Source organism: Chiloscyllium punctatum, chromosome 22, assembly GCF_047496795.1.
Source record: "Chiloscyllium punctatum isolate Juve2018m chromosome 22, sChiPun1.3, whole genome shotgun sequence".
Classification (NCBI taxonomy): domain Eukaryota; kingdom Metazoa; phylum Chordata; class Chondrichthyes; order Orectolobiformes; family Hemiscylliidae; genus Chiloscyllium; species Chiloscyllium punctatum.
The window spans coordinates 33,397,382-33,422,078 of NC_092760.1; the positions used below are offsets into that span (position 1 = coordinate 33,397,382).

Genomic DNA, 24,697 nt, shown 5'->3' on the forward strand with positions numbered 1-24,697 from the left:
ATAGTTATTGTTGTGAGTTCCTCAGTTCTTTTTAATGAAGAAGACAACCAAAGGTTCAGCCCAATGTTTGGAATAGACAAAAAAAAAGACATATATAATGTGGTGAATGCTAACCATAGTTTAAATTGTGCTGATAAAATATCTTCAATATGGTTAAATTTGATGAGATCGAAAATCATTTTGCTCCTTCTGTAATCTCTAATTCCTTGCTGATTTCCCTCATTCATACTTGTTTGCAGTTAATTTGTTCAATTCATGTCCACAGTCTCTCTATTATCCTTTGCTTTATCTATTCTCCTCAACAGCCACTCATTCACCCACCCGACTGTGTCTACTCTCTTGTGTAATCTATTGTGGCAACATAGACCACATTTTCCTCCTCTTCCTTTTCCATTCTCTTTCCTTCTATCTTAGCTGTTATCATATAATTCAAACCAATCAACTCTCACTTGACTTCAATTTAAATCCAACTCCACTGCACTTAGCTTTTCTCGATTGGACGATTAGTTAAATATCAGATGTCAGTTTCCACATATTTATCACAAAGTGAGATACCACCAGCCCCAAGACACAAATTATTTCCACGTAAACAAAACCTCTCACATTCTACACTTGGATGAACCTTTTCACATCAAAACTAGTAAAGTACATATTGATATTGTACGAATACTCCAAATAAAGCCACCTCGGGTTTTGTTCTGTGATCTTCACTCATATAGTAACTGAATTAGATACACAATCATAGGATTCAACTAACTGCATTCCAGATTTGTAACACAAAATGATCTGTCTGAATTCTACATTTTAATAAGGGTCATTTTCGTAATCTTTCCACAAGCCAACATTACCATTACCTGTTTACTTTAGTTTTCTTGGCCATCTTACAGCACAGTATTTTCCTAATTCAATTCTGGATCACTAACATTTCAGAAATGTTGTTCCAACATCAATTGGAAATGAATTGGGTTGAGAAATTTGTTTTGATGGCTTCTCATACCAAGCACCATATCCATAGAAATGAGCAGATAAGTACAGTCAGTCTCCTCGCTCCAAAATAATTAAAATCTGGATGCTTAGTATTACGGGTTTCAATATATAATGTTATTTTCCTCTTGTCATTGTTAAAAAAAACTGAAAAAAATTATCAAATGTTGACAGTCACAATACATGTGTATGCAAATCAGATTACAAACTGGAAAATGCATTTGCAAGAATATTGTGAATAAATGCAGCATTAACAAGCCTCAAGGGGACAAAGGTGAGGACATGTGGGATTGTTCTTGCAGAGGATTCCTTTGGAACACCTTGCAGAATTCTCCATGATAATGAAAACATAGCCCAGAAATGAAGGGCACGAATTGAGATTATTCACATTCTTAATGCATTAGATTGTTCACTATTTTTGCAGGAAACAGGAGTGTTTTATCTAACACAGTGAATCTTCAAGGGAATGCATGACCATGTTTCGGTGCTAGTATCAAATAATATAACTTCCAGAGTCATGAAAAAGAAATACATTTATTTGTTTCCATAAAACAAATAAAGAGGAGTCACTTTCATTTTGTGGAGCTGTCCTAGATAATAAAAGCAACTTCCATGATTTTGGAATATTTGTTTCTCAAAAACATGCCAGATAGAATGAAACAACAGCCTGCTCCTCCGCACTGTCCCTTCATTCCCAGCATCCCTTTGCTTCATGATATTAGATTAGATTAGATTACTTACAGTGTGGAAACAGGCCCTTCGGCCCAACAAGTCCACACCGCCCCGCCGAAGCGCAACCCACCCATACCCCTACATCTACCCCTTACCTAACACTACGGGCAATTTAGCATGGCCAATTCACCTGGCCTGCACATCTTTGGACTGTGGGAGGAAACCGGAGCACCCGGAGGAAACCCACGCAGACACGGGGAGAATGTGCAAACTCCACACAGTCAGTCGCCTGAGGCGAGAATTGAACCCTAGTCTCTGGCGCTGTGAGGCAACAGTGCTAACCACTGTGCCACCGTGCCGCCCACGGTAAGTTAAGGTGAAACAATTGTAGGACATATATATTAAGGTCAATTTTTAACTTCTTGCCCATGCATAGCATCAGTGCTAAGGATCAAGTGACCATTGCAGAAACAGGAAAATCTTCATGTCCATGGCAGTGGAAATCAGATTATGCCAATAGTGAATTCCTCGGTGCCATCTTTACCTGCCAAGCTGCCAGGTTGTCAATCAATTCCATTCTCTCAGACTTGCTAAACCCAGTGGAAAGTACAGGTGTAATCGTATTACTTCTCAACTCCATCTATTTACCCTACATTTATTTAATGACTATCACGTATAATTAAAAAAACTTGACAAGTTGTGTTTATAACATGCCATATGTTTGCAGAGTTATCAATTTCCTTCGACACATTTTCCAGATAAGGTCATTGCTCAGATGTTCAAAGGATTTTGTATTGGTCAAATGCTACACTGTTCCTTTTAATTAAAAAACAGGTTCTCATGTTACATGTGATTGTAATACTTTAAGAAAATTTTGGAACACTTTTTATTTCAAAAGTGTTCTCGGGCACTGCTGTACCTTCTTTATAATAGTAAAGAACTCAAGGTTGCAATGTTATAACATAATTTGTTAGGACAACAAATATTCAGAGACATTGCAAAACAACAGCAGCAATCCTAGCTTTCAGACCATCTTTGAGACCTCACTGTATTTTAGCAACCTGGTCATTTGATTACAGAAATTGTTCTCTCGTATCTTACCTTTTAAGTTACTACAATGCTTCAAATTTTCATGGTCATTCAGCTGCATTCAGGATAGTTCTAACTTACCTGCACTGAGAGGCATAGATCAAACAGGTGTTCAAAAAGGTCGCACAAGTTTGTGAGTTTAAACAAAATGCTAGCAACATTTTTTTCTGAATCAAATTATTTACACAGCAACACTGGGGACTTGGATGGACTAATTAGATCCTTGAGTCTGTTGCAACATTCGACCAGAAAATGGCTCATCTCAACCAAAACTTCAATTTCTACCCTTCGCTCTATATTTGTGCATACCATTATCCAACAAGAGATTTTTAACCATGTTGTAGGAAACTCTAATCTAAAGGGTCTACTAACATTTCCTTTTGAAATAACTTCCTTCAGTGCAACTGGGTAAGTGGCAGCAGACTATCTTCCTATTGTACACAAGAAATGGTTAGTTCAACCAACCAATGGGCCAGGTGTTGTTGAATGTCATTCATTTCTCTCTCCTACCTGATGAATCACATCCATCGATGTTTGAGTTTTCAGATTTTCGGTCATCCTTGTCAGCGACATGGTCATATGTGATGTTAGGCACATTTAGTGCCTTCTCAGAGTTCAGTCCATTATCTTTATCAATTTTGGGCTTCTTTTTCTTGCCCTGAAAGTGCAAGCAGTTAGTTACTTATGTAAAACGCTAATGCCCCGTTGGCAAGAGGGATGTCAACATTCGAACAACATGATTGGTGAACACCTAGGGTCAAGGTTCACATTCACATGAGACCGTCAGAGGTCAAAATGAAGATTGATTTTGTCAAAACCACAGCTAGCTGCCTACTATCGTGTTGGAATTTCAAGAAAAGTTGGTGCATATTCAAAAAAGAGATAAAAGCATTAAAGAGATGGAAAGAGGTAGGGAAACAGTGTAATTACCGGTAACTTCTTTGTCTTTGGACTTGGAGATGGAGCATAAGCTTTGACTGGCTGTCGGACATACATTTTCCAAGTTGCAGATTCATAGTTTTCTGCTGCATGGCACCTCCATGATGTCTGAAAGGAATGAAACTATAAAGTTGTTTCGATTGCCTTTTTGGAAGATCTTAAATATTTCTAGTGAATTAATCATTGAGCCAACACCCTGCAGTACACCTACAAGAGCTGATTTTCAAGCGCTTAATTGACGACACAATTTGTTGAAAGTTTCAGAATGTTCAAATCGCTATCGCGTGGCTTAAAGTTTGCAAGAAGAAATAAGTTTGCACAGTTGAGCACCAACTCTTTGTTTTACAAGTTCACCAACTCCACTAAATTAGTAAATAATCCCAAGAGGTTCAAAGTCATTGAGAAATGTCAAGAGTCAAAAATAAATTCAACATGTAACCAAGCTTGTGATTTTGCCAAACAAAACAAAACATCAAATAAAAGTACACATATTTCTGACTTAATGCCAACTCACTTATAGATTTAGATCAGGAAAAGTAATTCAGCCCATTTCAATTCCTCAACTCTGATGAATCTGATGTCCCCCTTTTACAGCATCCAATCCATCCACAAATGATTTCAGGATTTTCGCCTCAATTATTCTTTTCAGTACTCCACACTGTGTATTGATCCAGTCTTTGAGGGAAGCATTTCCTGATATCAACCATAAATTTACACATTCCAAAGAATTGAGTTGAAATACCTAACATCAAAGTTGAAAGAGACCAAGAAAGTCTACTGAATCTCATAGGTAACACCTACTTCCAGTGTAAACCAACAAATTCAATATAGCAGAAGCAAAAGAGTTGAAAGGGCACCATTTTGAACCTGTGAATTCTTATTAGATGCTTACAATATATTTTGAGCAACTGCCTGGATTTACCCTTTCCTTCTCAAGTTCTACATTTAAAGTTCAGAAACTGAGATTCTGAGATCCTCCCTTTTTTGATAGCTCGAACAAAGGAATCTGGTTTGTGGGCCCTTTTGCAGTGTCTCCTACTTATGCGTTTTGCCCTTTGTACCTCAGTGCTCACAAATGGATCTTTTACTTGAGAACACTGTATGGCTTGACCTTAAATTTCTCTTCCTCGTATTTAATTTTACAATCAGCAGTTGACCAATTTGTTGATATCAAGGCACAGAGTTGATAAATATGCTCAGTATGAAGGCTTAAATGAATTTTAAGTTTATTTTAACTTTACCTTTAGCTGTTTTAAGCAGATTCTATTTCTCCTTGTACGGGATTCACTTTGGTCTGATCTGTAACCAATTTCAATGACTCATTGCTCTATCCACATACATATTTTGTCACTTTACTACTGAGTTTTTTCTTCATTCCACGGTCTTTGTGTATTTAATAATGTATACAAATTTGGGTTATATTGGATTTCTGAGTTGGATTGAGGCTGTTGAAGTGGGTAGTATGAGTCAAGATAATTTCACATGCACAAGACCTACCTTAGTTAAAAAAAACAAATTAACAAGCTTTTGTTCTGGTGTGGATGGGGTAGGAGGTGTGAAGTAAGGTTGACCACTGTCAAACCTGGAAGTAGATCACAGAATCCCTACAGTGTGGAAGCAGGCTGTTTGGCCCATCAAGTCAATACTGACCCTCTGAAGAGTAGCCCACCCAGACCCACTTCCCCTATCCAATCTCTATAACCCTGCATTTACCATGGCAAATCCACCTAACCTGCACATCTTTCAACTGTGGGAGGAAACCAGAGCACCCAGAGGAAACCCACGCAGACCCGGGGAGAATGTGCAAACTCCACACAGACAGTGGCCCAAGACTGGCGTTGTGAGGCAGCAGTGCTAACCACTGAGCCACTGTGATGCTCTAGATCCTAGGAGGACACAAGGTCACACAAATAAGAAGGCAGGCTGGAGAAAGGCGGCGCATCTGAGTTTTCTGGGCCTTAGTCCTTGTTGGTCTAACTCTTACCACTCACCCACTAAATTCATGCCCCCACCTAAACCATCTCAGTGCCAATTTGCACACTATCGACCATCGGCAGACTTCAGGAACCATGTGGGGAAAAAATAAGATAACCTTCTAAATACCTCATACAGCTCTCGCTATGCAAACCTACATAAAGTGTGAAACCTTTGTAATTTAAAATGCTTAATCTCGTTTAAAAGCAAACAAACAGTCTGTTCATGCTTCCAATCTTTTAATAGTTCTCTGATTTGATAATCAGGCTGTGAACTCAGAATCCTATTGCTCAGATAATTGAAGCTTGTGAAACTCAGGTGAAATTCATAACAAATAGTCCTTAGAAAAGAATGTTGAACAACTGACATGTGGCACAATGATCATGCCCCTAACTCTGAGCCAGAAGGTCTGGGTTCAAGTAACACCTGCCCTAGAAGTTGCCAAAACGTGCCTACACAGGGCGATTAAAAATAATTTTGGGGTCTTGCAGTGCCACTAAATCTGGACCACAAGATCCATTTTCAGGGAGACACAGTGGCTCAGTGGTTAGCACTGCTGCCTCACAGCGCCAGAGACCCGGGTTCAATTCCCACCTCAGGCGACTCTCTATGTGGAGTTTGCACATTTTCCCTGTATCTGCGTGGGTTTCCTCCGGGTGCTCCGGTTTCCTCCCACAATCCAAAAATGTGCAGGTTAGGTGAATTGGCCATGCTAAATTTCCCGTAGTGTTAGGTGAAGGGGTAAATGTAGGGGAATGGGTCTGGGTGGGTTGCGCTTCGGCAGGTCGGTGTGGACATGTTGGGCCGAAGGGCCTGTTTCCACTCTGTAAGTAATCTAATCTACACTCAGGGTGAAATGGCTACAGAGATGTGTTATAATGTGTCCAAACACTTTGAATTCAAAATACCTTTATTGAATCTGCTCAAACAAATGTTACATTGTGTGGTCTACCATTCAAGGCTGGCAGAGTTTTTTTTAAAATCGATCTTCACCAAATTTTTTGTTCACAGTTTAATGAGTAGCGTAGGGGCTTAAAGAACATCAGATGATGAGCACCAAATAGACATTATCCATCTTTCTAGAATATCTACAGCTGCTTCATTAGTTTATGGCTCTCATACTATGAATAGGAAGGGTTTAGAGGGATGCGGGCCAAGTGCTGGCAAATGGGACCAGAATAATTTGGGATATCTGGTTGGAATGGACAAGCTGGACCAAAGGGTCTGTTTCTGCACTGAACATCTCTATGACTGCAGGTTAGGGCCTTTACAACAGACAAAATGGTCTGTTTGAGCTCAGCAGTAAAATGAAATAATTTTACTGAACACCTTCTTCAGTATAGTCATATTATCCACCCAAAATGAAACATAATTCTTCAGAAAAAATGTTTGGTATTCTATCAGAAGATTTCTTATCAACTCCTAATATTTACTCTTGACCTCCAAAGTTTTGAGCTTAACTGAAAGACTTCCATGCAGATTGGTTTCAAATTAATTCTAAAATACTAGGTACAAGGTTTTGGAATGGTTTCTGTAGGCCATAGAGATATCACCTCCATTGTAAAAAAAGATTGTTTGGTAAAAATTGTGTCTGTTTTGATTGTTGTTTACTGTTTTATTCTGGTACAGATAATCTTCATGTCTGCATTTAATTATCCATTGAGTCCTTATGTGCTTGTTTCTGTTTTATATAAGCTTTAAATAAGGCTCCCCTGTCTCAGATGATGTCATCACTGCCTTATAAATCTCTTCCCTAGACCCCTTTAGCACTCTAGGATAACTACCCTCCAATCCCATGGGGATCTGTCTTGACAGTCCACAAGGGCTCTCCCAGACTCTCATCACAACTTTGGCATAAGGCCAGTGAAATAAATTGCATTGGAAACCTGCTTTTTTTTTGGACAGTGGGCAGGAATCTATTAGTCCTTAATAAGTAATAATACTGTATTATACAGTCTTAACTGCATCTCCTAAATTTCTTGTTTCTTTGATCAACTTCTTACAGTGAAAGAATTAAAATAATTTTTAGCTATTACATTTCACGTCTGTACCTATGCTTTTCCTCTTGGTCATTTCTTTCCCCTCTGATCCCTCCTTTAATAAATTATATGCTCTTGTATTCATGCCAATGAATGCTATCTCCTTATCATCCTCTTCCTTTATCTGCAGCTCTGACTGTATGGGAATTTCCCTGAAGTATATTCCACAGAACATTCTGAATAGTCATACGTTTGTACATGAACATGTCTCGAGGAAATTTTTGAATTGTACTACAAGTACTGAGCCACTACCTCTAATAGCACAAATATTTCTTTACTTTCCTGCACACCAATCCTTCCCTATGTTTGTGTGCAGCAGTCAGGAAATGGGGACAGTCTGTCATGGGAGTATTTAAAAAGAAAGACATCTGAGATGCATTAAGGAGGTACATCTGGCAAGCTTCATGCATCTTGAAATTTATTATCTTGCAAAATGAGTTTGGTTTTATGTACTGCTGTTGATTACAACATACTCACATATTGTTTGTGCTCTGCATTATAACAATAGAGTAGCTCTTGAAATATTAAATTGAATCGTCTTGACCTTTCTTCAACATCATGTGAGTTGTAATTTTCATATTAGATCTGGTTGTAACAACTTACTTTAAGAAAGAAAATTACAATTTCTAAAGTTTCTGGAAAGAAATTGGATCTGCTGATGGAAAAATAATCCCACTAGTAAACATTCAAATGCATTGTTAATTGAAGAGGCTAAATTCAATGCCAGTGTAGATTTTTGACTGTAAAATTCCATTCACAATTGGCTCCCTCACTGTTGCAATATGTTACTCTGTTCAGTTTGCAACTTAGTCAATAAACCACAACCTACCTGAATGAGAGAAGCAGCTGCTGGAATCTGACGATTAAAATGCTTCTGGCGTTGTTTCTGTTGAACCTTGAGAGCAAACCCTGAACCCAAAATCCCCTGAAACAACACAAGAGATATCGAATTAAAACATATCAGTTGTGCTGGCTTCTCTCGTAGAGTTCAAAGGGAGGTACAACACAAACAGGTCCAAAACTGAAACTGATGGAGAAACTCAGCACATCTGGAAGCATCGGTGGAGAGAAAGCAGAGCGAATGTTTTGACCCTTCATCAGAAACAGGCCATTCAACACAGCTCGTCAATACTTCACTTCATCAAATGCCGATAGTGAGGAAGCAGGCCATTCGTCCAACAAATCCACACCGATCCTCCGAAGAGCATCCCACCCCAATCCCTGTAACCTTGCAGTTCTGATCACTAATTCTCCTGACCTACACATCCCTGGATACTATGAGTAATTTAGCATGGCTAATCCACCTAACCTGTATATCTTTGGACCGTGGGAGAAAACCAGAGCACTTGGAGGAAACCCAAGCAGATGGGGGGAGAATGTGCCAACTCCATTTAGACAGTCGCCTGTGGGCGGAATCGAACCCGAGTCCCTGACACTGTGAGACAACAGTGCTAACCATGAAATCACCATGCTGCCCCAGATGATATAGATAATACAGATGCTTGTGTTCCCCAGTAGCTCCTCCTATTGCTCTTTATCTTAACCTACCTGTTGAGCCATCTATTTCTTTCTGTCCAATTTACTATCTGACTTCTCTTTAAATGATTTTATGGTATTTGCGTTAACTACTCCATACAGTGGTTAAGTCACATATGCTAACTATACTGGAAAAATAACTTTCTCCTGAATGCCCCATTCTAGTTTGGTAACAAAGTTGGATTTATAAAGTTCTAGCATGTTTTCTTTGCCTCAACAATCTGTTCCTTATTTATAAACTCAAGGAACGCATATGATTCATTTTTAAAGATCTTACTAACTGACCCTTCCACTTTCAAGTACATGGACGCTGAGGACTTCCTGCACTTTTCAAAATGGTGTCATTTGTTGTATAAAATTCTCCCAAAGGTTGTCACTTTACACTACTGATAGAGTCATAGAGTCATAGAGACGTACAGCATGGAAGCAGACTCAGCTGTAGTATTAGGCTTCAATGTGAATATGTAAATAAGGTAACGTTCTTTGGAAATTGATGTAAAATCACATGATACTAGAGATCATTCTCTCTAGTAGCCTCATGGCACAGATGAAGCCTTGGCCTATATATAGTTAGTATTTACCACGTCTGACCTGATATCAGAAAACTGCAATATTTGCCAATCTCTTTCCTGGACTCACTACATCAACCTATGTGACCCAATACAGTTGGACTTGCTATTATTCTGCATCACCCCTCTGGAAGTCTGAAGGACTAACCATTGCAGCTTCATCCTTACTGTTCTTAATACCCCAATGTTTTCTACATCCTTGATTGACTTTCACTGGTCTTTCACTTTCTATATAGCAATTGCAAAGCAAGGTCAGTCATCAGATTTCCAAGGTAAAAAAGACAGAAGATAATTAGATGGCACAGATTTATTTTAAAGTCACATATAATGAAATGATTTACGTATCAACTAAAATGAATGAATTCCAATCAGATTCCTTTGATTGTCTTAGTCAGGTATATACTTCGCTACATATCTTTCTCATCAGGATTCTATTCAGCCTGTACCAACATATTACCCAGGTATCTGTTGACTATATAATTCCTTTTTATCCTCAATGAATGCTAAAGGGGAGTATCAACATGGCATGCTAGTGTTCAGTTCTATGTTTCCAGTGACTCAGCTTCTCAATTGGAATAATGATGATTTTTGGAGTGTCTTTATGAACCTAGGTAGGTTAATCATTGAACACTTTCTCACAATAACAAGCTTTCCAACTAAATACATTCCCTTATGAAAGAATTACTACATAGAATGAGACGTTGCATATGGTAACTCTTATTCTGGTTGACCTAAGCAATAAATCAAGATTTCAATCAATTCCTATGCCACAAAATTAGATTTCAAAAAAAACTTACAGCTGGAAGTGCAAAAAATGAAATTGCAAAGACGGAGAAACATGAAGCAATTGTCCTGCCGATCCAGGTCTGGGGAACCTTGTCTCCATATCCGATTGTTGTGACTGTCACCTGTATAGGAAAAGACCAGCTTGTGAATTTTAAGATTGCTTTCAAGGGAAGTGCTACTGTGTCAAAGCGCTGAAATCTTGGCAGTGGAATTAACTTAACTGAGTTTAAATCACTTTCCTCATCTTTGCCAAATCAATCATCACATGACGCACCAAAGATCAGCACCATCGAACTTAGAGTGACTGAATATTGCATAGGGTGTATAACAGACAGCCAAGTTTCTGATGCTATGTGATGATAAGATCATCACAGGAGCGCTGCATGGTGTTGCCACTACAAAGGCAAAGTATTGCAGATGCTTAAAAACTGAAATAAACATGAAGAAATACTGCAAGTGGGCATGACTGAGATAGATTGACATTGAGGTTCCCTTCTTTTTTAAGCATTTTCACTTCTCACCAAATCCAAACTCAAACTGCTTCAGGGGAGTCAAGATATTCTCCATAAATACATTGAAAAGCACGGTACAGAAGGAGACCACTGCATCCAACAGTTCTTTGGAAGGGCCATCCAATTATTCTTAAACCCCTCCCAACTCTTTCTTTTTACCTCTGCGATTTTATCCAAGTATACATCCAAATCCCTTCTGAAAGGTGTTACTGACTCCAATTACCACCGTCCTTCAAAGTATAGCATCTTGCTATGTCAAATCTTGCCTTTTTTGTGATCATTATCTTAAATCTCTGGCCATCTGTTTCTAACCCCTCTGAGTCTCGCCTCATTTACTCAATCCAAACTTCTCATAATTTTGCGTAATTCTGCCAAACCTACTATTAGCTTTTCAATCTCTGCATAACCACGTTCTGTTATCATTTTACTACACGTCCTTTCTATCGTGTCTCAGGCTTTCACATCTATCACAAAGGTTTGGTGTCCAGAATCGGACACCATACTCCAGCTGAGGCCTACTCAGTGAACTGTGCAGCTTTAATTATAAAGTGGTGGGGTGGGGGGGGGGGAGCAAGTGTGATGGGCTTATGGTATTGCCAATAGAGTATTAATCCAGACACCCAGGTTATTCTTTGATCATGGGTTCAAATCCATAGCAGATGGTAGAATTTGAAAGCAATAAAAGTCTGGAATTAAGGGCCCAATGATAACCATCACTGACTGTTAGAACAACCCGTCTAGTTTATTAACATCCTTTAGGGAAGGAAACTGCCATCCTTACCTGGTCTGGCCAAAATGTGCTCCAAACCCACAGCATTGTGGTTGACACTTAACTGCCTTCTGGGCAATTAGGTACTAGCTACAAATCTTAACTTCTCTGTTTTTATGCTCTTCACCATTTTGCTAAAGACAAGATTCCATGTGCTGTTTTTGAACAGCAATTTGGCTTGCCACCTTCAAAGATCTATGTGCATAAACACGTGAGCCAATGTTCTTGAACGCCATTCCAAAATGTTGCTGTTGAGAAGAAGTGAAATCATGCACATTCCCAGCTGCACTGGAATAACTAAGCTCAGCCTGCATCGTTCGTTGGTTACTGGTGATTGCTGTTTATTCTTTAAAAGTCAGCTTTTGAAATAAAAAGTTCAATATCCGAGTAGTCTATGGGAGCTTTACTTTTTTAGGAGTTAATTGCAAAGTAAAACATAAAGGGAAGGGGTCACAACCATAAAGGTATGAAGACAGAGTGAAACAATATCCGAGGTGTACAGCTCTCATTCCAAGCAGAGAAAAAGATATTCTTTTGTTTGAAATCAGACACTTAACAAGTTCACACAAGTAAAAGCCTTGTTAGAGATACTTTTTTTTCCTTCCCTTTCTTTTCTTAATTCAGTGAATGATTAGAGGAACAATGTAATGGAGCACAGCTGGGGAGCATGTGCCTGAACAAAAATAGAAAGGATTAGAAATGTGAAGTCACACGACAGCATGATACTGATCTGAAGGAAAAGCTTCAGCTTTCAGTCCTGGAGGCAGAGCCACTGACTGATACCAGTGCACAGATGTCCTTTCTTCAAAGATAACACAGCTTTATCAATAATTCACCAACATACACCCCTGGTTTCCATTTGAAGTGCAAACAGGTGTCCTGTTACAGAACTGCACTGATTCTCTCATTGGAAGGAAAAGGACACATTACAGTTGGGGGCCTTCTCACTAAATCAAGCCTTTCACTGCGATGCAGACTTTAACAAACCATTCTATTACTGATTCTGTGGAAGAAATAGGAAGCACGTTAGACACTCAAGTAGTGAAAGCGAGAGAGCGGGCAGTAATTTGCATTCTAATCCATCTGAAAAGGAAGCCGCAAGCAACTACGCTGCCTCTCAGCAAAATAAAACCCAAAATAGGAACTCCACATCTGCATTTTCCAACCACAACTGACAGAATGCCCACATTTGAAGTGATTTTTACCAATGGTAGGTGAGAAAGTGGCATGAAGTTACAGTCTAACATTTTGAATTAGTACAACCTAAGGAATACATTCTGTTGTAGATTGATACCTCAGGATCACTGTAGCCCTTTGACAGAACATGTTACATATCTGTGCTGACACAGGATGACTCTTTGTGAGCTCTCTACAGCAAATCTTATTCTTGCGTTTCTTAGAATCATTCTGCACTTTTAAACCTCAATTCCAAGTCTGTAAAATTGACAGTGTAACTTTGTATTCCTCACCCTCTTCAATCACCCTATGATTTTTATGTCTTTGTATGTTGTGATTTGCTGTACTACACGCAAAACAAAATTTTTCACTGTACTTAGGTGTGTATGAAAATAATAAATCAAATCAAATAACTAACAATAGATTGGGTATATTGGAGGCATTTTTTAAAAATAAAGAATTGATTTAATGTGGTGAGGAAAGAACTAATTTTGCTGAAGTAGTGGCCAGAGTCTGTAGTGGCTTGGTGGCCATAGTTGTAAAAATGGTCTCCATTTCAAAATAGTTGAAGAGAAGAAGTATATTATTTTCAGAAACTTATTAAATATATAACAAAGCACATAAACCCCATGCTAGAAACATTAAGATTAGCAGAGCTTTTTTTTTGTACACCGTGGGCGGCACGGTGGCACAGTGGTTAGCACTGCTGCCTCACAGCGCCAGAGACCCGGGTTCAATTCCCGCCTCAGGCGACTGACTGTGTGGAGTTTGCACGTTCTCCCCGTGTCTGCGTGGGTTTCCACCGGGTGCTCCGGTTTCCTCCCACAGTCCAAAGATGTGCAGGTCAGGTGAATTGGCCATGCTAAATTGCCCGTAGTGTTAGGTAAGGGGTAGATGTAAGGGTACGGGTGGGTTGCGCTTTGGCGGGGCGGTGTGGACTTGTTGGGCTGAAGGGCCTGTTTCCACACTGTAAGTAATCTAATCTAATCTTATCTAATACAGTACAATAAGTAAATGAATACATAAATTAATCACAGCATTCAGGGGGAATTCGATAAACACTTGAAGAAGGAAAGCATTAAAGGTGATAAGGTGAAGAGCAGAGTACATAATTTCAGTACTCAGCCTGTTCTGACACAGATACAGTGGCTGTATAGTCTCTTTCTGTGCTGGTGTTGTTATGATCCTAGGCACATAGTTTATAACTTTCTGTCTAAAACAGGTATTAGACCGAACTCAAATTAATGGTGTGAGAAGGAACAGTTGGCTTTGGTCAGAAGTTAGGGGAGTTCTGGATATGTGCTGACGAACAGTAAAGCAGTTTTATTTATAAAAGGTGCTATCAATTGGAAATGTAATGGCGTACATTGCTAACACCTCAATGTGTGCTTAACCCAAAGTTTTACTGGCATTGCTGTTTTCCTCAAAATGACTGAATTACAAAAAGTGAAAATCTGCTCAGATTGTCCTGAAAATCTGGAGGAGCAGGAGAATCGATGTTTCGGACATAAGCCCTTAATCAGGAGCCTTGATGAAGGTAGCTGGCTGTTTCCATGACCAGCTGCCTTCCTTTAAATTGGAGTTTGAATCCATGGCTTGGGGGACCCAGAGTTTGGAATTTAGATCAGCTGAGATCAGTTCTGTTCTCAGTGAGATAGCTAAGGTGGTCTTTTTGCCAAGAGAGGTCAGGCATGGAGGCTGAAGGGCAGAGAGTGGGTGGTGGGTGCGAGTTGAAATAAGTTGCCTTTGCGTTATCATAAAGGCCAAGAGGATGATTGAGGGTATAAGGGACTTGAAGGGCTGTGGGTGATGGGCAAAAGGGACAGGGTTGAATGGAGAAGCGTATGAACGACCATGCAGGATGGTCATAGAATGGGATAGTGAGTATGAAGTGTCATGTAGGCAAGTAAGTTACCATGGAAGAGGGACAGCTGGGTACCGGGTCATACATTGGCATGAGTGAGACTTGGCTATCTTTATGAACTAGCCACCTCCATCCGGGTTGTCTGGCCTCACTCCCAGCTACCTCCTCACCCTGCAATAATCCCAATTTGCACCCTCCAAGTTCCACCGAACCCTGGAAGTATGGCTGGTGATTTTTAAAGCTCAAGTGCTTTAAAGCACCAATGCCGGGAGCAAACGTCAGGCGTTATGCAGTTTAAACAGTGCCAATGTTCACAGAAGCAGACAGTTTTATTGAAATGATATTGAGCTTTCTTTTGTTGATGTTACAGGGGGTTAATCTTCCTTTCACAACCTCTTCCAGCACTACACTCTCAACTCTGATCTCCAGCATCTGCAGGCCTCACTTTCTCCGAGCTACCTCCAGTAACCAGGCACACTCAAACTGTGAGTTATCTTCATGTAAGTGAGAGACAACAGCTCAGGGCTGGGACTTGTGATTTCCAATTTCTTTGCTGTGGACACACGCTCCATTATAGCAAAACGAAACTGGCCCATAATCACTTGTGTGTGGTTGTAATTATGTTAGTGTGCCTTCTTCAGTGGTGATACAATGAATACAAACATGCATTTAAGATCTAGAAACACTTTCATTGCAGTGAGGAAGCTTTGAACCTTTTCTCCTGCCAGTGATCTGTGAAGATTATCCATGCAGGCAGTTTTGATGTATTTATTTATTTGATTTGATTTATTCAGTGTCATGTGTATCTTGATACAAAATACAGTGAAAAATGTTGTATAGTGTCACCACTCTCTGGCACCATCAGGAAAAATAAACCAACACATAGAATACAAAGGCAGAGAAGTGGAGAAATAAAGAATTTGCTTTGGAATATCAAGTTGACGTTACTTTTCTCTCTGAATATTATTTCCCCCTCCCTCTCATACATTTATTTTAAGTGGAAATTTAGCACAGTAAGATTTCTCAACAATTGCAGCGAGCTTATAAAGTAAAGTATTGCAAGCTTTTGGGCAGTTCTTCAGGACAGAAGAAATCTATACATCACCAGTTTGCTTCAAAGCAGGGGTAGCTTGGAATCATCACTAAAGTCTGAAAATCTAAAGCTAATTAACAATAGCGTCAATGAGTCTCATACTTTTTAGTATCTTTCAAACAATTAAATACATTGGTCACATTGGCTTTGTGTAAGACAAGGTCAGCGTTCAAAACTTGAGGCTTCCCGCTGTGGTGGCCTCAAAATTAAGATTAATTGAAAAAAATGATTAGACCCAGCTACCGGTTGGAATGAGCTAACATGAAAGCAAAATCTAGGTCAAATAAAATAACTAATGTAAAAACACTGTTCAGTGGACATATGACCAGTCAAGCATGATGGGGAAACTCAACTATGAAGGATTGAGCAGAAGAGATGCTTATCATAGGCATGAGGAGAAATCATAAATTGTTTTATGTGCAATGCCTGTTTAATTTTGAAAAAGGACTTGGCCAAACTAAAAGAAAGGAGGGGCTGCTTTTAATCACATGATATAACTTCTGCAAAAATTGAACTACCAGTTGCCAGGACAGAGCTCAGACATCGTACCCTGGAATGTCACACCCTAGTTTAGACCTTCTGGTCCCCAAACAGAAGAGACCAGCAGACAATGTGTCTCTCCAGTCAGTTCTGAACACAGGATGAACTACTGAAACTCATTATGCTTGAATTGACACTAATGGCTTTCCATTTATCACATATAAAGGAATTATGGATCTTCACTGGGTCACTGAAGCTTAAAGACATTATGCCTGTTGTGGTATTAATAGTCACATTTATCTCCTAAGGTGAGCACTGGACCCCTGGCTAGAAGGACGAGGACCATTTGTTGCCAAATCAGATACAGGACAAAAATCACCCCAGCCTTTGTTGAAACTAACTGTAATCTTGAGACACCGTTGGCTCACTGAGATAAGAACCAAATGTTAGCATCAAGGAGAATGTTGGAAGCAAGGAAATCAAAGATTCCATGTCGAACTAAATTTGCCTCAAGTCTCAACCTGCTCGAAAACTTGGATTAGAAATTTCTCCTCCCTCATGTGACACGAGCAATGGCATGAGGTTGGGAAAATACAGAGGATGAAAATATCAGAATCTTGATGTCAAGAAAATGTTTTGGGATATTCCTCTCAAGCCTCAAATACTTATGACTCTTGGTATCGTGTGGCAGCTTCCTGATTTTCATATATTTAGATCTTATTAATATTCATAATTGCATTTTTTTAAAGTGTTCAGTATTTCAGTGTTCCAGTTCTCCTCTCTTACCCTGAGAAACTAAATGCTGCATATTCTGGACCCTCCAGTCAGAATGGAAACTTGGTGGCCACAGCTCACGATTGCTTGTCCTTGTCATCATCCAATGTACCTTCAGCATCTTGTCACTGCATCTCTGTGAACATCATTCTCTTTGACCCTTCACCCATGAACATTGACAAACCACCAAGCCTCACCACATAAGCACGCCCACATTCAGACCAACTCCCACACTTCAGCACTTCGCCATTGTACTTTGAAGTTTTACACCCTTGCCAAATGGCATTTGGACAAGATACACCTTCTAGGCCTTTAGCTTGCTTTCTTAGCACTCATTCACCTTGAGTAGACATAGAGACTGCCAATCTGTCTATTCACATTGCTTTCTTGGTGCACAGGCTCTTCCCTGATCAGTTACAGGCTGTTCAGTCTCTCTGGCTTGCATGGCTTTTGAGTACAGAGGCTCAGGCAGGGAGCTGGTCATAGTGGGGAGACATGAAACATCAAGGGTATAGACAGGTCATTGTGTGGCATCATGCTGCACTAATGTCACTGCTGCAGCATGTGCCAGCAGATTATGTGGAAAACACACTGCACATGCTTCAAGGAAAAGGCCACATGTAAAAGTCAAAGTGGCACAGTCCTTAGTGGTGTCGAGTCAGGTATGGTCAGTCAGGAGGCACTATCACCGTCAATCAAGGGGACCATCCAATTTTACTCAGGGGAGTTGGCCTGTCAGGTCCCCTCAGGCAGGGGCTAAACATCTCTTGATTGTCCATAGAAGGTGGTTCGGAGGCTCCTGTCTGTAGCCCCATCTCTTGCTTTGGGTGCCTGAATTCTGGAGAAGAAGGGAAACCTGGAGTGAGGTTGAGGTCCTTTCAGGTCATCCCTGTGAGGCACTCGTGGCTACAGTGATCGAGTTCAGGTTTGTGCACATATCTGATAGACACTGGGTATGTTGGACCTGGTTCGCCATTGCAGAGACGATTTGCCCATGGAGACAGCCAGTCATGCAAGTCAGAGCCAGCACAGTACTGCTAACATTGATGGACCCCTTCATCCTTTGATCCAGTTGATCAACCACTTCTAATGAATGTGCTTGCTGCTCCTTTGCCTGCCTGACCATTTTTATTAAGTTACCAATGGCCAGGACCATTTTTTATTTGGAGCTGAGCAGGTGCAGGTGTCTAGAGTCAGAAACTAGGGACATTACTTTCTCGGTCAGATGTGCCAGAGATATGTTCACTAGACTGTGCTCTAATCTAGGAAGAGAAGCCACTGAGGAGAAAGGGTGTGAGCTGGTGGAGAGGAAGATCTTGCTGGCGAGGGTCCATGACTTCCTCCTCAAGTTGGAGATGGAGCTGACGATCTCCAGTGCTGGCCGCTTCTTTGTGGAAGCTCATTGGGTGCATAAGCAAAGAAAGAGTACTAGTTGTCTAAAAGCTTGTGCACATTAAGAATGAATTTGCGCTGGTGGTAATGGGAGAGCAGCAGAGCTCAATGGAGCTGGAACAGGATACTGATTAGGAATGATCAGCCATGATCATATTGAATGGCGGTGCAGGCTCGAAGGGCTGAATGGCCTACTCCTGCATCTATTGTCTATTGTCTATTGTCGAATGGGGCTAGCTTCCCATTGAGGTCTCCCTATATCCACATAAGCAATTGTATTCTTCTTTATATAATTCTAGAATTAACTCCTCACAGGGAGCAAGCAGCTTAATGTCTGCCACCAATTCACAGGTTCATGTCACCTCAGATTGTTATGGGCCTTTTTTCCTGTAATGAAAGGAACTGTGCAGTATTGAATGAAATGTGAAAGAGCAGTTGATGGTGATGCATGAGGAGAGGGGTGGATGTGGTGAGGTGTCCTCTGTGAGCAGGAAGATCCCAGAGGTCAGAAAGGGTTAGCAGCTTGGGAGACCGAGGTGGATGAGAGCCAGTGCATGAATGTAATTGATCCAACAGTGAGAGATGAGGTCCATGAGGCTTGGTGAGATGCATGTACAGTGGCAGAGTTAGAGTGAGTGGTGGCTCTGAGAGTGCGTGGTAGCAGAGAGAAAGTGTTAGCAGTTACCCTTGTGGGGTAACCCAGTGAGATCCTCCCCTTTAGGTGCTCATGCCTCAGCGATAGAGTTCAGGTTTGTGCACATATCTGGCAGACATTGAAGATCACTGACCTCCTTCCTGTACTGATGGGCACTCTGCTTCACCCTGAGACACAACACTGACCTTGGCTGCCATCTGGGTCAAGACTGGCTTACTCTGGTACCATTGCCCACCATGACATTTAGCATTCAATTCCCGTCCTCCAGCCTGTGCCTCAGCAACACCATGTCCCTATCCAAGAAGTGGGGTGCCAGTATTCCTTTCTGTACCTTCATGGTCCAGCATCAGTGTGTGAGGGGCAGCTCCTGGTTTGCAGTCTCTGAAGTGGTGTTTGGTTGATCCTTCCATGTCATTCTAATGTGAACACCACCAACGAGCCCCGTTGCACAACAAAAGGAGTTGAAGAGCGGAGGATTGTGCAAAGCAACTGACTCTAAGCCAGTGTTCCCTCTGAGCCATGTGGCCACACACTGGAAGTCGCTGCCATGCACAAAACTTGAAGGTCCATGCCGCAGGAAAGAAATGGTTTAGAAGGAAGCTAGCTCTGAACCATGGCAGACCAGGCAATCAGCAAAACCACAACTGAAACTGGAAAAGGTCTGCCCTTGGTTTCTGGAAGAAATCTTACATTTACCTAAAAGGTTGACAAACATCATCATGTTGTACCTTTGTCAACTTCAAGAAACCATTGCCATGTGAACATGAGTTCCTATGAATAGTAGTTTCTCCAGACATTGAATTCATGCCATGCCCATACCTCTCAAGTTACCTTTCCGTGTGTGTGTGTATGTGTGTGTATGTGTGTGTATGTGTGTGTGTGTGTGTGTGTGTTGATCATTATTCCCTGGGTTCAACTGCATGAATAAACCATTCATCTGTTTTAACTCCTAAAGAGAATCTGACGTGGCTTGATTTCCTCTAGGACTTCACAAAAAGAGGGGAATGCATCACAGCCTTTCAAAAGAGACAAACAAAAGGGAGAAAAATCAAAACATCATTACTTACACACAGAAGATGAGAAAAGTCAAAGAATTCAATTTACACTTCTCCCTCATCATTAACAAATTACATAGGCATTTAGCTTCAATTTTTACAAATTATAAGTGAATATTTAGGACAGGACATGAAACAATTGGGGTAAGATAAGGAATGGATTGTAACAACATAAACAGTATTTAAGTTTGATATATCGTTCAGCATACACCCTTATTGAAAGAATTTGAAAAGAGAATTCTCAATTCTTTAGATAAGCAAATTGTGATATGGAGCTGGAGATTAGCGAAAGAAAAGACACAGAAAACCAAGTACAGATTCATGTTGTTTTGAAAACGGATCACCTTGTACAAGAGTGAAGGCGTGACAACAACTTCATACAGAGGTCACTGTTGAAGAACGGCCTGCAATTATAGATACTTCATCATAGGAAGAACTCAGGCGATGGGCCGCACATGGCTGAGATTCACAGATGATGCCAGCATCTGCCTGTTTCCTATATTCACCCACACACTTTGGGAAATAGTGGTCAAATGTTGGTATGGTCTGCCTGGTGCTTAGAGTCATAGAGTTATAGAGATGTGCAGCATGGAAACAGACCCTTTGGTCCAACCCATCCATGACGACCAGATATCCCAACCCAATCTAGTCCCACCTGCCAGCACCCAGTCCATATCCCTCCAAACCCTTCCTATTCATATACCCATCCAAATGCCTCTTAAATGTTGCAATTGTACCAGCCTCCACCACTTCCTCTGGCAGTTCATTCCATACACGTATCACCCTCTGTGTGAAAAAGTTACCCCTTGGGTCTCTTTTATATCTTTTGCCTCTCACCCTAAACTTATGCCCTTTAGTTCTGGACTCCCAACCCCAGGGAAAAGACTTTGCCTATTTACCCTATCCATGCCCCTCATAAGTTTGTAAACCTCTATAAGGTCACCCCTCAGCTTCCGACGCTCCAGAGAAAACAGCCCCAGCCTGTTCATCCTCTCCCTATAGCTCAAATCCTCCAACCCTGGCAACATCCTTGTAAATCTTTTCTGAATCCTTTCAGGTTTCGCAACATCTTTTCAATAGGAAGGAGACCAGAATTGCACACAATATTCCAACAGTGGCCTAACCAATATCCTGTACAGTTTCAACATGACCTCCCAATTCCTGTACTCAATACTCTGACCAATAAAGGAAAGCATACCAAACGCCTTCTTCACTATCCTATCTACCTGCGACTCCACTTTCAAGGAGCTATGAACCTGCACTCAAAAGTCTCTTTGTTCAGCAACACTCCCTAGGACCTTACCATTAAGTGTATAAGTCCTGCTAAGATTTGCTTTCCCAAAATGCAGCACCTCACATTTATCTGAATTAAACTCCATCTGCCACTTCTCAGCCCATTGGCCCATTTGGTCAAGATCCTGTTGTAATCTGAGGTAACCCTCTTCGCTGTCCACTACACCTTCAATTTTGGTGTCATCTGCAAACTTACTAACTGTACCTCTTACGCTCACATCCAAATCATTTATGTAAATTACAAAAAGCAGATAAACCACAGTGTGTACATCTCAACTACGGCCAACAGGTCTGAGGACTTCAAAGACAGGATTGCTATAGACTGAGCCCCAGAATAGCCTAAATCAAGAAATTAGAAACCCTTATTCTAAGGAAAGACTACAGATACTTGGGAGCATTTGAAATGTAAAACAAAATACTCATGGGAAATTTTAGAGACAAGTGTAAATTTAAAGCGCTTTCTTTGGATTAGGAAATGTTATTTCCCCTGATTGAGCAGTCACAGTCATTGCTCGACGATTTAACTATGTGAATAAGGAGAAAGGTTCGGAGAATTCTTTTTTAACTCAGAGTTGGCACATTGAATAGTTTACCACAGTGAGTGATTAGCGGAGATAATTGTGTATGTTGCAGGAGAATTGGATAAATATTTTAAGCAGAGGAAGATAAAGGCTTGAAGGAGACTGCACAATAGTGGGTTTACTATTACATTGCTTCAGGAAAAAATCAGCCCAAAATGATGAGCCAAATGGCATCAATTTATGTTGTAAATTGCTATGGTTCCAAGGAGCATTATTTCTCCACAGCAGTCAGTTTAATGACTTTTCCTTAAAAAAATATAGTTTTTATTTAGAAGCATCCAGTACACAGAAAAGGAACTTGGCAGGGATTTAGGTAACATTCGTTTAGTGCTTTGCACTGTCAGACAGCCCTGGGCCAGATCTCATTCACTCCGGTGCCAATTCAGTTGGTCATAGGGAAGAGAAAGAATCCCACCTTTCAGCCACTGTAAGTCAGGGAGCAACATTGCTTACAAAGCCATGATACACCAAGCAGACCTCTGGGTTCCCTATAAGGTCTTGTTGGAACAGACAGCACAAGTTTCTCATTAAACTACCCAGATATCAATCAGAAAATTGTAACAGGAGAAGACAGGGGTTGTAGCTCAGCAGAAAATTACAGGAGTGTTTCAAACTGGAAACAGCAGATACTAATTATCCCTGGCCCCTATTACAGTCTTTTACAACCCATTTCCTTATCGCGTCAGATTGCTAAAGTAATCCCTAGTTCCCAAACGACTCAGTTCAGCGGACAGCTTAAAGATACTTACCACACCCCACCATAGGGCGTCTGCATAACTACCAAACTGTTGGGAGCCACTGTCATCCACAGCATCTTTTTCAGCCAGATACACAAAGTAGGAAGAAAAGATCAGGCCCAGGAACCCGATGTAAAGGGTTGTAATCAGCTCCTATCAAAGATAAAGTAAGAAAATTAAAAGGCAGACATTTACTACTCAATGTTGTTTTCAAATCGTTATTATTACTGGTGAAAGATGCTGTGAGCATGACACTATCACAAAAGCAATTCAACCCCTAGAGTCTGCTCCATCATTTATCGAGATCTTGGCTGATCTGCAGTGCAACCCCATTTAGCTGCCTGAGCTTCATGTCATAGACACATTAGAGGTGTTCAGCACAGAAACAGACTCGTCAGTCCAACTTGTCCATGCCAACCAGATATCCAAAATTAATCCAGTTCCATTGACCAGCATTTGACCCATATCCCTCTAAACGTTTCCTATTCATGCACACATCCAATTGCCAATGCTCGGCGAAAGTGAGGACTGCAGATGCTGGAGATGATAGTCAAGATTATAGAGGTGCTGGAAAAGCACAGCAGGTCAGGCAGCATCTGAGGAGCAGGAAAATCAGGTCCTGATGAAGGGCTTTTGCCCGAAACATCGATTTTCTTGCTCCTTGGATGCCGCCTGAGCTGTTGTGCTTTTCCAGCACCACACTAATATTGACTCCAATTGCCTATGCTGTAATTGTAGCCACCTCTACCACTTCCTCTGGCAGCTCAATCCATTCATGCACCACCCTCTGCTTGAAAAATTTTCCCCTTAAGTTCCTTTTATATCTTTCCCCTCTCACCTTAAACCAATGTGCTGTAGTTTTCGATTCCTCCACACTAGGGAAAAGACCTTGTCTATTTCTCCTACCCATAGCCCTCATGATTTTGTAAATCTCTGTAAGGTCATCCCTTAGCCCCCAGCAATCCAGGGAAAATAGCCCCAGCCTATTCAGCCTTTCCTTACAGCTCAAACTCTCCAACCCTGGCAACATCCTTGTAAATCTGTTCTATGCCCTTCCAAATTTATTAACATCTTTCTTATAGCAGGGTGATGAGAATTGAACACAGTATTCCAAAAGTGGAATAAACCAACATCCAAACCAAACCAACATCCTGCACAGCCACAACATGACCTCCTAACTCCTATACTGAATGCACTGACCAATTTGTACCAAATACCTCTTCACCATCCCATCTACCTGTGACTCTACATTCAGAAAACTATGAACCTGCACCATACATTCTCTTTATTCAGCAACATTCCCCAAGAAGTGCACAAATCCTGCCCTGATTTGCCTTACCAAAATACCTAATATCTAAATTAAGCTCCATCTGCCACGCCTTGGCCCATCGGATCAAGGTGCCATTGTACTCTGAGATAACTTTCCTCACTGTCCGCTACACCACCTGTTTTGATGTCATCTACAAACGTACTAACCATTCTTCCTATATTCACATCCAAATCATATATATATAAATGACAAAATGTCTTTTAGCTCTCTTCCTGAACATAAATCTACTCAACATGCTCTTGAAAACTTTTCCAATATACCAAACTGTTGGGAGTCACCATCATCCATGACTTTATGAGGGAAGAAAATTCAAGATTTTACTGCTCCTTATGTAAAAAACGTTTCCTTCATTGCCTTCCTAATCAGCTTTAATCTTTTTTTTATTTCCACACTAGTGG

General features: G+C 40.8%; 1 protein-coding gene across 2 annotated transcripts in view; it reads right to left on the reverse strand.

Moving 5' to 3' along the window:
• Nucleotides 1-24,697, reverse strand: part of LOC140493488 (potassium voltage-gated channel subfamily KQT member 1) — a 690,303-nt gene that overhangs the window by 424,521 nt on the left and 241,085 nt on the right. For both annotated transcript variants that reach the window (XM_072591973.1, XM_072591974.1), the window contains 5 exons: nt 22,982-23,122; nt 10,600-10,710; nt 8,527-8,622; nt 3,676-3,792; nt 3,256-3,403 (listed from right to left, as the gene is read on the reverse strand). In XM_072591973.1, coding sequence (XP_072448074.1) covers nt 3,256-3,403; nt 3,676-3,792; nt 8,527-8,622; nt 10,600-10,710; nt 22,982-23,122 — 613 coding nt within the window. The remainder of the gene's footprint in view (nt 1-3,255; nt 3,404-3,675; nt 3,793-8,526; nt 8,623-10,599; nt 10,711-22,981; nt 23,123-24,697) is intronic.